Source organism: Stegostoma tigrinum, chromosome 14 (genome assembly GCF_030684315.1).
Source record: "Stegostoma tigrinum isolate sSteTig4 chromosome 14, sSteTig4.hap1, whole genome shotgun sequence".
In the NCBI taxonomy this organism is placed as follows: Eukaryota; Metazoa; Chordata; class Chondrichthyes; order Orectolobiformes; family Stegostomatidae; genus Stegostoma; species Stegostoma tigrinum.
Genome location: NC_081367.1, coordinates 50,696,579 through 50,712,634, shown reverse-complemented (window position 1 = coordinate 50,712,634; position 16,056 = coordinate 50,696,579). Strand labels below are relative to the sequence as shown.

The window sequence follows — 16,056 nt, the reverse complement described above, 5'->3', positions numbered from 1 at the left end:
GAATGAATAAAGGAAAAAATAGAGTTCCCAGACCTTCCCCGACCAGCAACCACTGTGTCCTCTTCCCATCAGAGAATATGGACACTGGTGGTGGTGGTGGTGGTGGGGGTGGGGGTGGGGCGGGTGGGGGGGGAGGGGGAGGCAGGGTTAGAATTCATGGGGTCATGGAGAATGAGGGGAGTCAGACACTGCAGGAATTTGTTGATTACAGGGGGTGCAGAGGTTGCTGAGGGAGTTCCAATAAAGTAATGGGAGAGGAGTTGTAAGTGAGATTCATGTAAATAATGATGACAACATTGAGAGAGTAGTTAGAAATCTGAAATTTAAAGTTAATTATAGCCGTCTGAAATTATCATAAAAATCCATCTAGTTCCCACCAATATCCTTAGGGAAGGAAATCTGTTACAATTATCTGGGTTGGCCTACATGTGACACCAGCAATGTGACTGACTCTTAAATGCCTTCTCATGTGGCCTAGCAAGCGTTCAAATGACTAAAAAGTCTCAAAGGAATGAAACCAGACAGACCACTTCACATTAACACTGACACTGGAAATAATAAAATATTCTTATTAATGTCTAGTGCCAAAATTGAGAGACGAGTCTTATGGGCTAGTCAAACAACAGCCTGACATAGTCATATTCACGGCAAGGTACCATACAATGTCCAAAACACCACCAGTATCATCTCTGGGTATGTCTTGTCCTACCAGCAGCACATACCTATCTGAGAGAGTGGCACTGTGACATACAGTCAGGAAGGAGATGCTCTGGGAATACTCAACATTGATTCTGGTCCCCATGGTATGTCTCCTGGTATCAGGTCAAACATGGGAAAGAAAATATTCTACTAACATCTAATACTTCCACCCACAGCCTGTGAATCATCCTCATGTTGAACACCGCTAGGGTGTAGTATGAAGTTCCCCCACCCAGAGCACAATGTGAATACAAGAGTACAAGAGTAGCAGCACCATTTTTGTGACTGAATTGGTCAGGTCCTAAAAGGCATAGCTGCAAGGCTGAGTTTGTGGCACGCAATGAGGGAACCAATACAAGGGAAAAGCTTAGGTGACCTCATCCTCATAAGCTGCCTGCTGCAGATGCATCTGTCTATGACAACATTGGTAGGAGTGGCCACTGCACAGTTTTTGTAGAAGCAAAGTCTTGCTTTGGTATTGAAGATATCCTCTGTTGTGTAGTCTGGTGGCACGGTGCTAAATGGGACAGATCCAGCAATTCAAGATTAGGCATTCATAAGATACTGAGGGCCATCATCGGCAGCAGACTCAAAACTCAAAAACAATTTATAACCTCATGCTTTATACTTCCATTACCATCAAACTAAGAGATCAACGCAATGAAGAGTAAAGGAGAGCATATTAGGTGCAGCAGCGAATATCACTAAAAATCAAGTATCAACCTGGTGAAGCTACAAAACAGGACAACTCACTTGAAAGTGAAATAGCAGCAAGTAACGGACAAAGCTAAGCAACTCTACAATCAATGGATCATACCTAAGCTTTACAGTGCTGCCACAACCAGCTGTGAGTGGTGGTGGATGACTAAACAACTCTGCTTTGCAAATCCTCAATAATGAAAGAGACTCGCGCATCTCTGCTAAAGATAAGGATGAAGCATTTGGAACTAACTTCAGCCATAAGTGCCAAGCAGATGACACCGCTACGCCCCCACCCCCACCCCAACACCCCCACCCCCATCAGCCTCCACTTCATGTGGTCTTGAAGACACCAGTCTTCAGCTTTTTCAGTTCACTCTACATGGTATCAAGAAATGGCTAGAGGCACTCAATATTGCAAAGACAATGGGCTCTGTCAACATTCTGGCAATAATATTGAAGACTTATGCTCCCAAACTTGACACTATCCTAGCTAATCTGTTCCACTACAGCTACAACACTGGCATCTACCCAAACATGTGGAAAAAAATGGTACAAGTACTCTCTATATATAAACCACAGGACAAATTCAAATCAGTTACTGCCCTACCAGTTTAGTCTCAGTCATCAGTAAAGTGTTGGAAGAAGTCATCAATAATGTTTTCAAGCAGCATTTGCTTTGAAATCACATTGGCCCTTGACATCAAGGCTGCATTTGACCATATGGAGCATCTTGGAGCCCGAGCGAAACTGGAGTCAAATGTCTAGCTTTTTGACATCATATCTAACACTAGGGGCTGCAAAAGAAATCACCAGCCCCATGATGCCCCATTGCCCCAGATCTAGCAGATCTGACTCAGTCTCAGCCCTGACCCCGGACACAGTGGCACCCCCACCTTCAAGCTGAGCACAATGGTGAGCGTCCCACCCCGGAGCACCTGGCCTTGGTTATTTAACGCTGATATACTCCACAACTAATACCATCTCGATGGATAGGGCAGTAGATACATTGGGTTACCACCACCCACCTGGAAACATATCACCATCCCTTCAGCGTCACTGGATCAAAAACCTGGAACCCTGTCCCTAACAGCATTGTGGGAATACCTACACCAAACGGACCGGCCAGTTCAAGAAAGCAGCTCACCACCGCCTTCTCAAGGGCAACTAAGAATGGGCAATAATTGCTGGTCCAACCGACGATGCCCACTTCCCACGAGTGAATAAAAGAAAAAAAAATTAAAATGGAAGTTCTCATCAATTCAGTGATGTTGAATGGTTGCAATTGTGGAGACGCTAACAGTGTAGCTTCACTAAATCATGAACAGAAACTTCAAGAGCTACATGTTTCTTGTGCATACACAGGCTCCCGAAGTTGCTGTCAGTTTCAGGGGAGTAATGACAGTGAATATCACAAAATCCAGGCTACTGAAAAAGAGAAATAACTTGATTGATTCAAAGTTCATGCATATTTCTAAGTAACCCACCTTTATTTTCTCTATATTAATGCCACTCATGCTGCCACTTCTATCGATAAGGAATATAATTTCTCTGGTCACATTTCCAAAGTCGGTTGGGATGCCTTGGAGATCCGGGCAGAAGTTCAGCATCAGCACGGGATTGAATGTGATGTCTTTATGAAAGCGCTTCCGCACAAAATCAACCTGCAAGAAGACGACACTCATTGTCATCGGTATCAGTACTACTACTCTTACACTTGATGACAGGCAGCAGTATAGGCAGAGCAATAAAATTTAGATAATGGCACTTACATTTATCTGCTCATTTGTGTCAAGCATTTCAAAGCACATGACAAAATGAATTACTATTCAAATGTTAGTATTTTGTCAAAAACAAATTCTACAAATTCAGCAGCCTTCCACAAATGGCAACAAAATGCTGAGGTAAGATGAATTATTACTGCATTATCTGTAAAATCTTTGTCCTTATCCACAAATACTTCTCTGTCTTTCCCTCAAACTGCTGTTTTTTTCTGCTGAGCAGATCTTGAGATATGCATGTGATGGATGACTAATAGCAGAGAGATAAATTTCAAGATCTATTCCCTGAGATGCCTGCAGAACTCGAAGGTCCAAAGGCAGCTCCATGTCGAAAGGCTCAAACATGCAATCTGAATGAGATTTTCTGAAGAAATGTAAGAGTTGCCTGTGTGTAACAAAAGTGGATATGCACTGTAATGATGATAATGGGAACTGCAGACGCTGAAGAAAGATAACAAAGTGTGAAGCCGGATGAACACAGCAGGCCAAGCAGCATCTCAAGAGCACAAAAGCTGATGTTTCAGGCCTAAACCCTTCATCAGAGAGGGGGATGGGGAGAGGGTTCTGGAATAAATAGGGAGTGAGGGGGAGGCGGACCGAAGATGGAGAGAAAAGAAGATAGGTGGAGAGGATAGTATAGGTGGGGAGGTAGGGAGGGGATAGGTCAGTCCAGGGAAGACAGACAGGTCAAGGAGGCGGGATGAGGTTAGTAGGTAGAAAAAGGAGGTGTGGCTTGAGGTGGGAGGCAGGGATAGGTGAGAGAAAGAACAGGTTAGGGAGGCGGAGACAGGCTGGGCTGGTTTTGGGATGCAGTGAGGGGAGGGGATGAGCTGGGCTGGTTTTATGATGCAGTGGGGGAGGGGACAAACTGGCTGGTTTTGGGATGCAGTGGGGGAAGGGGAGATTTTGAAGCTTGTGAAGTCCACATTGATACCATTGGGCTGCAGGCCTGCTGTGTTCATCCAGCTTCACACTTTGTGTGGGGTCATCACTCCAGAGGCCCTTGGCTCCATGTCTTCTAAGCAACAAGATTGGTTTAATGAAAATATGCAGAGAACCTTGAATAGACTGGAGGAGAATGATCCCCTCTACAAATTTAACCTCCATATAAGTCATTGGTATTCAAGTATGTTCAACAGACATCTGTGGGATTGTCCAGTACAAGGTTTGAGAGCTGCAAGGCACTTGCCTGAACTGAAAAGCAAGCATGCTTCAGTCATATATTGACTACTAAGAATTGATGAGTTTTGATGATGTTTTGAAATCTGTCCACAGGCTGACTGGTTCATGATCATTTCTCGGCCTAGCAAGCCAACAGTCCTCAACAAGTAATTTCAAATTCTAAACAGATGCGCAGAGCACTTTAAACACATCCTCAACTGGCCCTCACCTGTCAATGAAACAGTAATCGACAAGCTACCTCATGTTGCCACCAACCACTCCCAACAGTGAAATGTCCAGAAGCAGTTCACTCAACTGTGGTCTATCAAGCTCGAGATCACTGTAGTCAAAAAGCTTATTGAGCTCTTTCAGTCTAAATAGGAGTAAAAAAACTAAACTGCAAGAAGTGTTTTTTTTTTGTTTACTCTTTCATGAGATATGTGCATCGCTGGAAAGGCCAGCATTATTTTCTTGCATTGAATTGCCTTTGAACTGACAACTTGCCAGTTCGTCTCAAAGGACATTTACAAATAACCATAAGGGGAAGTAAGGATGGTAAATTTATTTTCCTAAAATGATTTCTGAACAAAATGTTTCATAAAACAAATATTCAAAGTTTCATGGAAAAGCTCAGCAGGTTTGGCAGCATCTACGAAGAGAAATCAGAGTTAACGTTTTGGGTCAGTTGTGAGCAAGGATCATGGGACCCGAAATGTTAACTCTGATTTCTCTTCACAGATGCTTCCAGACCTGCTGAGCTTTTCCAGCAACTTCTGTTTTTATTTCTGATTTACAGCATCCACATAGTTCTTTCAGTTTTTATTCATATTTTCATGGCCGCCATTACAGAGATTAGCTTTATATTCCAAATGTATTATCTAACATCAAATTCCACCATTGGACATGGTGGGATTTGAAACTATGGATTGCTCCTGGTGCTGTGTTATAGGGTGTGACAGGGTCAATGCAGCCAATTTCCACTAGCAGGTAAGTGTAGAAATAAGGGACATAACCTCAGGAAAAGTGGTAGGCAATTTAAGACTGAAATGTGAAGGAACATCTTCACTCAGAGAGTGGTGAGCATTTGGAATTCTCAACCCAGAGGGCTTTGGAAGCTCAATAAGTGAGCATTTGCAAGGCAGAAATCAATAGATTTCTGGAGACAAATGGTATGATGAGATATAGAGACAGTGTAGGAAAATAGGATTGAGTTGGAAAATCAGCCATGATGCAACTGAATAGCTGAACAGGCTCAATGGACTGTATGGTCTACCCCCATAACTATAATCAGTGATAACACCACTGTGTCACCACCTCTTCCAATAGGGAACTTGCCATAAAGACAGCTCACACCTTTCCATTGCTGGCAATACCTTCACCAGAATAATTAATTGTCATTTAGTGCAACATCATAACCAGGATCTGCTGCCAGACAGCCAGTGCAATTTCTGAAAACAATGAGGAACCACTGACATGGTGCTTGCTGTTAGGATTAAGTCGCAATTGTTTTGCTTGGCAAATAATACATAGCACGTTTAAGAAGAATAGCTAATTTTAGATTTGGCAAATTTGTTTACTGATGTTTTTTTGATACAAGCTATGAAGTATTTCACACTTCTGACACGGGCCAGATGAAATGCAGTAGTGTTAAGCAAATGGTATTAGCTTTCCTTTGGGGTCACACTTCATGTATAAATTTGAGATGCCCGATCCTTTTTTTTCATCAGTTGACTATTGATACATTTTAAACGTGCTCTAGTATGTGAGTCACTAATATTTATATTACAGAGCAGCGGATTAAAGGTTGCATTGTTATACTGAGGTAAAAATCTTTGTTATTTCCTAATCTGTACTTAATGCACTAAACCCAAACTGACAAAAAATGTTCATACATTGCTTCATTTGTAATACCTAGTCGACATTTCAATATTAATTCTTGTTTAAGTTAAGAGCTTGGACACACGATACCTTAATAGTCTAGGCAATATAGGATTTATTCTGCTCTTCCATTTCACTATTTTATCCATTAGCTGGGGACCTAAATCACAGTCTGTGCTCCACGCATGGGAAGCGATAATGATATAATTGGAAGCATTAAGCTATCAATGTATCCTAGTGATGTGGATTAATCTTTCTCTGTCAAAGACCTTTTTTTAAAAGTATAAACAGTTTAGACATAAAGTCTGCCACTTTGTGGATTTGTTGCAGTCTTAAAGAGCAGCCAACATTTTTCAAGAAATTTGTCCACATTTCCAGAAAATTAGCCTGCAGCTCTTTTGAGTTCAAAAACAAAGACATGCTCACTGATTGCAATTTTGTGCGTGTTATTCTGAAAGACATTTTACAGGTTATTTTACCTTTTTATCTGTGTTAGAGTCTTTCGTCATTACTCTGCTGAAGTCCCGTCTATTTTTAATGTGCCGTTCGTACTCCTCAAAACTCATCCTACCTTCCTCCAGCAAAATGTGTGGAACATGAGGCTCTGGGAGACCAAGAAGAAAACATTAAATGTGCACATTTGAACAGCCACTTAAAAAAAAACCTGTCTTATATCTTACAATTTCACAGCAATTAATGTTTGCCCTTTCCACAGGAATGCCGAATTCTGAAATGTCATTTTCACCAGAAAAGTTCAGATAACTACCTCTGCATTTGTCCTCCGATATTAAATGTGCTTGAAGCTAAGAAAATTGGTGCCGCTGCATAATAAAGAAAATGTTGCCCAATTTGAGAATGTTTCTAATAATATATCTTATTAGTAGAAAGTATTGGATATAGTAGCCCTGATATTTCATATAAGATGTCACTACAAAAATTAAGTAAAACATCTTTCATCTGATAAAGTTCTATACTAAATTCAACTTTTTGACTAATTCCAATTTACTCTCTTTTTCACCTTCTATCACCTGGAAGTCTAATGTAATACAAATCACCAAATAAATAATATTTAGTTCCTCTGATGACTCAGTGGGGAAATGTTGGTGCGAGATTGAGTTACAGGCTAGTTTGAATCCCAGAACAGTATTGAACTGGTTGAAAAAAAGCTAAAAGAACTGTGGATGCTGGAAATCAGAAACAAAAACAGAAGTTTCTGGAAGAGCTCAGCAAGGCTGGCAACATCTGTGAAGAGAAATCAGAGTTAACATGTCTGGTTAGTGACCCTTCCCCAGAACCGATGGTAGCTAGGAAAATATTGGCTTATATGCAGAAGATAGGGTTTGGGGGCGGGGGGGAGGGGGGGGGAAGGAGTAAGGAGTAAATGATAGGTGGGGATAGAGCCCAATGAGGCAGCAGGACAGTTGGACAGACAAAGGAGTAGATAATGATCTGGCTTGGAGGGTGAATAGCTATTAATGGAGACTGTCAGTGTCTAACAATAGATAGTGTCTCAGGTTCTTGAGTAGATTTGTAGCTCGGGTTGTGGTTGCTGTGGTTGGTTCGCTCGCTGAGCTCGTTCGTTCGTTCACAGGCGTTTCATTCCCCTGCTGGGTAACATCATCAGTGCAGCTTCCAATGAAGCGCTGTTGTGTTTTCCTGCCTGGTATTTAAACTCTGGAGTCCCTAGGATTTGCTTACCTCATTTCAGGTTTTCCTTCGCAAAAGTGTATATATAGGGTCTAGCTCTTCTTGGCGGAGAAGCAGGCCTCTCGGAATTCCTGTGCTTGTCTCTGTTTGGCCTGTCCGAGGATCCTAGTGTTGTCTCAATTGAACTGGTGGTTCACTTTATCTGTGCGAATGGGTAGTGTGTAATGTGTGTAATGGCAGACAATATGATAACAAGGCCTGGTGTCTGATATTGGGGGCTCGGGCATGAGAGAATGTAGGCGCTAAAATTACAACAACAAGTTACAAGAAGAAGGTACAGTTACAACATTTAAAAGACATTTGGATAAGTGCATGAATAGGAAATAAAAACAGAAAGAACTGCGGATGGTGTAATTCAGGATCATAAACAAAGTTGCTGGAAAAGCTCAGCAGGTTTGGCAGCATCTGTGAAGGAAAAAGCAGAGTTAATGTTTCAGGTCTAGTTCTGAGGAAGGGTTACTGGACCTGAAACGTTAACTCTGTTTTTTCCTTCACGTGAGTAGGAAATGTCTGGAGGGATATGGGTCAAGCACAAGCAGGTGAGACTAGTTTAGTTTGGCATTATGGCATGGACTAGTTGGCTTGAAGGAGTTGTTTCTGTGCTGTATGACTCTATGACTAAGTCATACTGGACTCAAAACGTTACCTCTGTGTCTGTCTGCGCAGATTGTACCTGACCTGTTGAGTTTATTCAGTACTTTTTGAGTTTAGTTAATATCTTTCAACTTGCCCAGTGTCCTGGTGAAAATTTGATGTCCCAAATTATTTTCCCCACTTAGCATAATTATTTACTAATTTTTTTGTGGCAATCTTTTGTGAGTTAATGAAGAGAAAAATCCAATATAATGATGAACCTCTAAAGAAACCTGGCATAATAGCGAGCGGTCAGTTGGCTTCAGGTACAACAGACTATGCCTTATAGACCTACTGTCGTGATGATAATATCACCAGGCTAGTAAGTGAGAGGCCCAGAAAAATGATCTGCAGTAATGGATTCAAATGGTGCACAAAAATTGAACTCAATGCAAAAATTCTGAAACATTAAGCTCCTCTCAGTAACGGTTACCAAGAAGCTGTGATCAATTGTTGTAAAATACTATTTTGTTCACTAATGTCTTTTAGGGAAGGTTATCTGCCAATCTTACCTGGTCTGACCAATACGTGGATTCACAGCAACTGCCTCCTGAAAAGGCTGAGCACGCCAGTCAATTCAAAGGCATTTAGGGATGGGTAACAAATGCTGGTACTGCCAACATTGCCTAATCCCATGAAAACATTTTATTAAAAAGGGCAGTAGATGTAGATTTTCAAATGGGCTTGGACAAAGTGGAAACAAGTCAGAAAGTTTAAGGCTCTTGGAACAGATAGCAAAATGAATGGAGATTTCGTATGGCAACAGAAAGAGAAGTTGTTTCACTTGGTTAAAAAGAAACATTGTTGCATCACAGAGATTTCCTGGGACCACTAATATTTTCAGCATTTGTGAGTGACATAAAAATGGATTAATATCACTGGACAACATTTTTTGATGACACAAATTACATGGTTAGACAGCAGGTAGACTGGTTATATTCAGGGAGTCTTTCGCCTGCCAATTTGTTAGTTGAATTTTTGCAGACACAGATTTGGAAGTAGCTATGTTATAGAATGTGATCAAATATAGGCTAACATCAGGCATCATTGACTATTGACCACGAATGTTAAAATAGCGCTGATCAGAAAATTTGGGCTGAAGTGTGTAAGGCATGAAGCATCCAAATCGGTAGCAGACAAAAATCCACACAGTGTTGACATATTGGGGTCCCTCCTTTCAAGATAATAAACCAGATATAACCCAGGGAAGAACGATCTATCCAAACTGACTTTGAAATATAATAAAGCTAACAAAAGAAACTTAAGTTACAAGGTTCACTTTTTAAAAAATAAATACGAAATAAGGGTTCCAGATGGCAGTCACCCAGTAAATTTACACATTGTTTCCAAGAGTCAACCCGATTCAAACTTAGTGTGAAACTTTGTCTACTGACCTTATGTATGCAGCATTTCAGTTATCAGATACTGCCAGAACTAATACCCAAAAGAGATTTATTTCCGAGGCAAAATGGGAGAATTGTGGTACTCAAAAAATTCAATCCCTCTTGAAGGCATTGAAGGTTTGGGATGGACATTTACTTTATACTCAGCCTGGTGTTTTGTTCCTTTAAAGCGAATAGAATGTAAAATTGAGAGGGGTGTACAGTTAAACATGTGTAGCTCTGTTCTACCTGATCCTGCATGAACCCGCTAAGAAAAAATCACTTTAAATTATTCCCTGAGTCTCAAAATCAGAAAGGAATATTGTGCTCATGGCTACAGGCATCATTATGAATACAATAATGTTGTGACTCCTAAAACAAAAGTTAAGCTTACCACACGGATGTAGAATTATTTTGAGGTTCCTGTCATACTGGTGTTTCTCTGCCAATGTGATGTATAAAGTTGAAGCTGACCTGGCGATAGGATCTGCACCGGCCCTCAGTGCATGCGTGGGACTCTCCACCCCTACAAAATACAAGTCGAATTAAAAATTGAGGAATTTGGGAGAAGTTCTGAGGATTCCCACCAGTGGTAATTCAGAAATGGAGTGGGTGAATGACTATCCATCTCATTTTTTACCATTGTTGCTGCTGCCAGAGCTCAGCAGCTCAGTGTCTGCCTGCGCTGAGCAGTAAACTCTATTCATACCCAAATCACATAAGTCACACATAGCATATTGCTATTTATGAACAGTCATAAATACAGCATGAGTTTCGCAGATTTTTTTGAAAGAAGTGGAGTCATGAGATCTGGGTGTCACTGTTAAAATCAAAATTAATTGTCTACTGGCAAGTGCCCTGAAAAAGGTCATGATGAGCCATCTTTTTGAATGGCGCCAGTCCAATGAGTGAAGTTAGAGCCATGGTGTGTTAAGGGACAGCTTCCTGGATTTTGACACCGTAAAACAGAAGTGATGGCAATGTAGATGTCCAAATAAGGCTGGCGTGCAATTGGGAAGAGAAATCGCAATGGTGGCATCTCTATGTACTTGCTGCCCTTATTCTTCTAAACAGCAAATGGGTTTGGAAGGTGCTGTCGAAGGAAATTTAATGCATCTTGTAGATCTTGCATATTACCACTGTGAGCTACTGGTGGAGGAGTTGAAGCTTGTGGACAGGATCACGTATAATGGATGTCTTTATCCTGGATAGTATCGAACTCCTTGAGTGTTATTGGGGCTTTATTCACCCAGGAAAATGGAGAATATTTTATCACACTCCACCCCCATGCCTTGTAGATGTTGGATTGGTTTTGGAAAACCAAAAAGTGAATTACTTACTGCAGAATTCCCAGCCTCTGATTTGTTGTTAAAGACTCAGTAATTCTGTGATTGGTCCAGTTAGGTTCTGATCAATGGCTATCCTAAGATGTGGAAGATTTAAATGCCATTGAAAAAGGGTACTTATGCTCTATGTTGGTTGAGAAGTCATTGTCTGCACTTATGTGAAGTGAATAGTGCTCACCACTTAGCCTAAGTCTGAAAGAGGGCCAGGGCTTGATGCATGCAGGCATGGAATACTTCAGTATCTGAGGGGATGCACACACGGAACTGAACACAATGCAATCATTTGAAAACATCCTGACTTCTTAAATTATGAAGGAGTTGTCATTGCTGAAACAGTTGAAAATCTGGGGCCGGGGGAACTATTTTGAGAAACTGCAATGATGTCCGAGGACCAAGATCATTGTCATCAACAGCTGATTCCTTTGTGTTAAGTATGACTCCAAACAACAAGGGAGTTTCTCAGATTCCACTGACTCCAGATTTGCTCAGGTACTCTGCTTGGACACTGTTGCCCTATTGATGACATATTTCATCACTTCACTGGTATTTGAGACTGGTGGGACAGCAAGTATTTAGGTGGGATTGGTCCTGTTTTTCTGGACAGGACTTAGTTGGACACTGAGCCGCCAGATTTAGGAGATGCAGTCATAGGAGTGAAGAGGCATGACAGCTCAGAAGGTTCCTCAGATGAAGTTGTATGGAGAGAACTTTAAAAAAATCAAAAAGCAGGTAAGCATAAATGTAACAAGGTAATGATAGTAGGGGATTTCAACTTTCCCAACATTAATTTGAGTAGTCATTTTGTGAAAGGCTAAATTTTTTAAATGCATCCAGGAGAGCTTTAAAAGCCAGTACATAGAAGGCCTGACTAGAAAGGAAGCAGTCCTATGTTTAATTTTAGGTTATAAAGCTAGGCAAGCGGTTAAAGGACAAGCGGAGGAGCACTTTGCCGACAGTGATTATAAACAAAGGAGCTGATTATCAACTTCAGGAAGTGGAGTGGAGGACATGTCCCTGTCTGTAAAAACAGTGCTGAGGTGGAGGTGGTCGAGAGCTTCAAGTTCCTGAGGGTAAGTACCACCACTAATTTATCCTGGTCCATCCACATTGACAGTACAGTCAGGAAAGCACACCAACATTTCTACTTCCTCAGAAGCCTAACGAAATTCGGCCACAATGATTCTTGCCAATTTTTATAGATGCTCCATAGAAACCATCCTATCTGCATATATCACAGCTTGGTATAGCAACTGCTTTGCCCAAGATCAAAGAAATTACAGAGAGTTGTGAATAAAGCCCAGTTCATCAGGAAAACCAGCGTTCCTTCCACTGATTCCATCTACACTTCCTATTGCTCAGGAAAAGCAGCAAACATCATCAAAGACCCTCTCCCATCCCGGTAAGACTCTCTTTCACCCTCTTCCAGAAGATACAAAAGTCTGAAAACACATACCAATGGATTTAAGAACACTTTTTTCCCCGCTGTTTTTAGCCTTATGGTTGGACCTCTCATACATTAGAGTCAATCTTTCTCTGAGCCTTCTCTATAATAGTAACACTATATTCTGCATTCTGTTCTATTACCCTGCTGTAGTTATATAAGATATGGTTTGTCTGGTTATCACGCAAAACAATACTTTTTACTGTATCTCAGCACAGGTGACAATAACAAATCAAATCAATTCAAATCATCTCCATTAGATTCAAGGTTGTTACGGAAAAGGAAAATGCTAAGTCTGAAGTCAAGGTTCTAAACTGGGGAAAGGGAAATTTTAATAAGATCAGGTATGATTTGACTGGAGTAGACTTGGAGCAGATACTTTTAGTAAATCTATGTCAAAGTATAAGATGCATTCAAGAAAAAAAAAGAGATTTCAGGTTCAACACGTTTCAATACAGATAAAAGGGTAGGACTATCAAATTCTGTGAATCCTGAATATCAAGGGATATGCAAGATTGGATAAAGAGAAAAAGGGAGGCTTGTGGTAGATACCAAGTGCTCAAAATTGCAGAAACCTCAGAGAAATATAGAATGTGCATGTCATCTCTTAAAATTAGGAGAGCAGAAGAGGGGCATGAAAGAATAATGGCAAGTAAAAATGAGGAAAATCCAGAGTTTTGTTACAAGTACATTAAGAGTGGAAGAATAAGTTGGGAAAGAACAGGGCACATTAAGGACCGCAATGCTAATTTATGCATGGAGCTTGAGGACGTATGTAGGGTTCTAAATGAATACTGATTTCAGTTTTCTCTGCTGAGGTGGTAATGAAAGTATTGATAGAACAGAGGTTCTGTGTGGTCTGGCAGGCATGGGTGTTGACAAATCTCCAGGGCCAGATGAAGAGCATCCAAGGCTCCTGAGTGAGGCAAGTGGGGAAATAGTAGAGGTGCAGAGATAATTTTCAAATCCTCTCTGGTCACAGGAGAAGTGCCTGAAGACTGGAGCACAGCTAGAGTGGTGCCATTGTTCAAGGAGGAAGGAAGGGTTAAACCAAGAAACTAATGGATACATCAGCTTAACCTTAATGTTGGGGAAACTACCAGAACCAATTCTGAGGGACAGACTTCTTAGAGAGGCATGCATGGATTTGTCAAGGGAAGATCATATCTGACCACTCTGATTTAATTTTTCAAACAGGTCACCAGATGTGCCAACGAGAATAATCCAGTTAATGTAGTCTACTTGGACTACAGAAAGGCTTTTGATCAAGTCCCACGTGGTAGGCTTATAGCAACAGTAATGGCCCATGGAATCTAAGATAATTTGGCTAATTAGTTCTTGAATTGGCTGAGTATCAGGAAGCAGACAGTGATGGTTGAGGAGTGTTTCTGTGGCGAGAAGCCTGTGTCCAGTCGAGTTCCAGAGGGATCAGTGTTGGGATCCCTGTTGATTATGTTTTATGTAAATGGTTTAGAATTGAACGTAGAAGGGTTTATCAGCATGTTGGTGAATAACATGAAAATTGGTGGCATATACATACTGAGGAGGATAGCACTAAATTACAGGAGGATACAGACAGGCTGGTCAGATAGGCTGATCAGTAGCAAATTGAAATCAACCAAGATAAGTGTGAGATGATGCACTTGGGCAGGACAAAGAAGGTAAGGGAATACATGAAGAACAGTAAGACCCTGGTAAGCAACAAGAATCAGAGGCTGATGAAGGGTCTAGGCCCGAAACGTCAGCTTTTGTGCTCCTGAGATGCTGCTTGGCCTGCTGTGTTCATCCAGCTTCACATTTTGTTATCTAAGAATCAGAGGGACCTTGGTTTGCATGTCCACTAGTCTCTAAAGGATAGGTAGGTGATGTTGTTAAAATGGCATTTGGGATACTTGCCTTTATTAACCAAGGCATGGAATTGAAGAGTATGGAGGGTTATGCTGGAACTGTTTAAAAAGTTGATCAGGCCAGATCGAGAGTATTGTGCTCAGTTCTGCAAACCACATTGTAGGGGGGATGTGACTGCAGTGGAGAGAGTGCAGAGGAGATTTACAAGGATGTTGCCTAGGCTGGAGAGATTTAGTAACAAAGGGAGATTGGGCAGACTTGGGTTATTTTCCCTGGAACACTGAAGAGTGAGTGGGTTCATAATTGAGATATACAAAATTATACGGGACATAGACAGGAAGAAAATTTTCCCTTTAGTAGAAGAAGGAGAAGTGATGGCCTAGTGGTAATATCACTGGACTGTTAATCCAGACAAAATGTTCTAGGGACCTGGGTTCAAATCCTGCCACAGCAAATGGTGGAATTTGAATTCAATAAAAAATATCTCGAATTGAGAATCTATTGTCAACTGTGGATCCATTGTCTGTTGTCAGGGGGAAACCCCATCTGGTTCATGAATGCAGTTTAGGGAAGGAAACTGCCATCCTTACCTGGTCTGGCCTTCATGTGACTCCAGAGACACAGCAATGTGTTTGACTCTGAACTGTCCTCTGGGCAATAAATGCTGCCTAGCCAGTGATACCTTCATCCCATTATTGAATAAAGAGGGAATAAAAGGAGCAATAACCAGGGACATTTATTTAAATTAAGGAGCAGAATGTTTAGAGGGGCTATGAGGAGAAACATTTTCAGTCAGGGTGGTGCAAATCTGGAACTCACTGCCAGTAACAGTGGTAGAGGTAGAAACTCTCATAACATTTAACAAAATTTAGAAGCACACTCGTGATGCAAAGGCATACCAGGCTACATGCCAAGCGCTGGAAAATGGGATTAGCATAATTTAGACAGTTGTTTTTGGTCAGCCCAGACTCAATGGGCTGAAGGTCCTTTTTCTGTGCTGTCAACATCCATGGCCTTATGACTCTGTGTTACTGAAAAGAAGTACAGGCTGAGTTTTGTTAATTTTTTTAATATCTAAAAAATAGCATGGGCTGCTTGACTTCTGCCAAGCACCCCTCACAACCCTCACCCAAAACCAGAGACCTTCTTTAATACAGAACAGCCAAGCCACCCATTATTACAATGGTGTGAAGTCAACTGCATGCCCTATTATTCTCAGTTTTTTCCTCCTGCCAGATGCTAATGTTCACCCACTCTGTCTAAAACTAAGCATTTTCTATAAGGTAGTGTGATGAGCCATAATGTATCTGAACTACTTATATTTCCACTCACATGCTTGTGCCATTTTCTTAAATGTTGAGTGTCTCCCTGACATTTTTTATGTAGTATTTAACTGGTCCTTTTACATTTCCCTTTACCACCACTACTCCCTCCATTAAAGTAATTGAGTTTTTCTGTAAGAGCGACCTCTTGTATATTCA

At 41.2% G+C, this 16,056-nt stretch overlaps 1 protein-coding gene across 4 annotated transcripts in view; it reads right to left on the bottom strand.

Moving 5' to 3' along the window:
- The window catches only part of vwa5b2 (von Willebrand factor A domain containing 5B2), a 119,880-nt gene that overhangs the window by 51,034 nt on the left and 52,790 nt on the right, over positions 1–16,056 (bottom strand). For all 4 annotated transcript variants that reach the window (XM_059651141.1, XM_059651140.1, XM_059651143.1 and 1 more), the window contains exons 6-8: positions 10,335–10,466; positions 6,698–6,822; positions 2,886–3,062 (exon numbers count right to left, since the gene is read on the bottom strand). In XM_059651141.1, the coding sequence (XP_059507124.1) occupies positions 2,886–3,062; positions 6,698–6,822; positions 10,335–10,466 (434 nt within the window). The remainder of the gene's footprint in view (positions 1–2,885; positions 3,063–6,697; positions 6,823–10,334; positions 10,467–16,056) is intronic.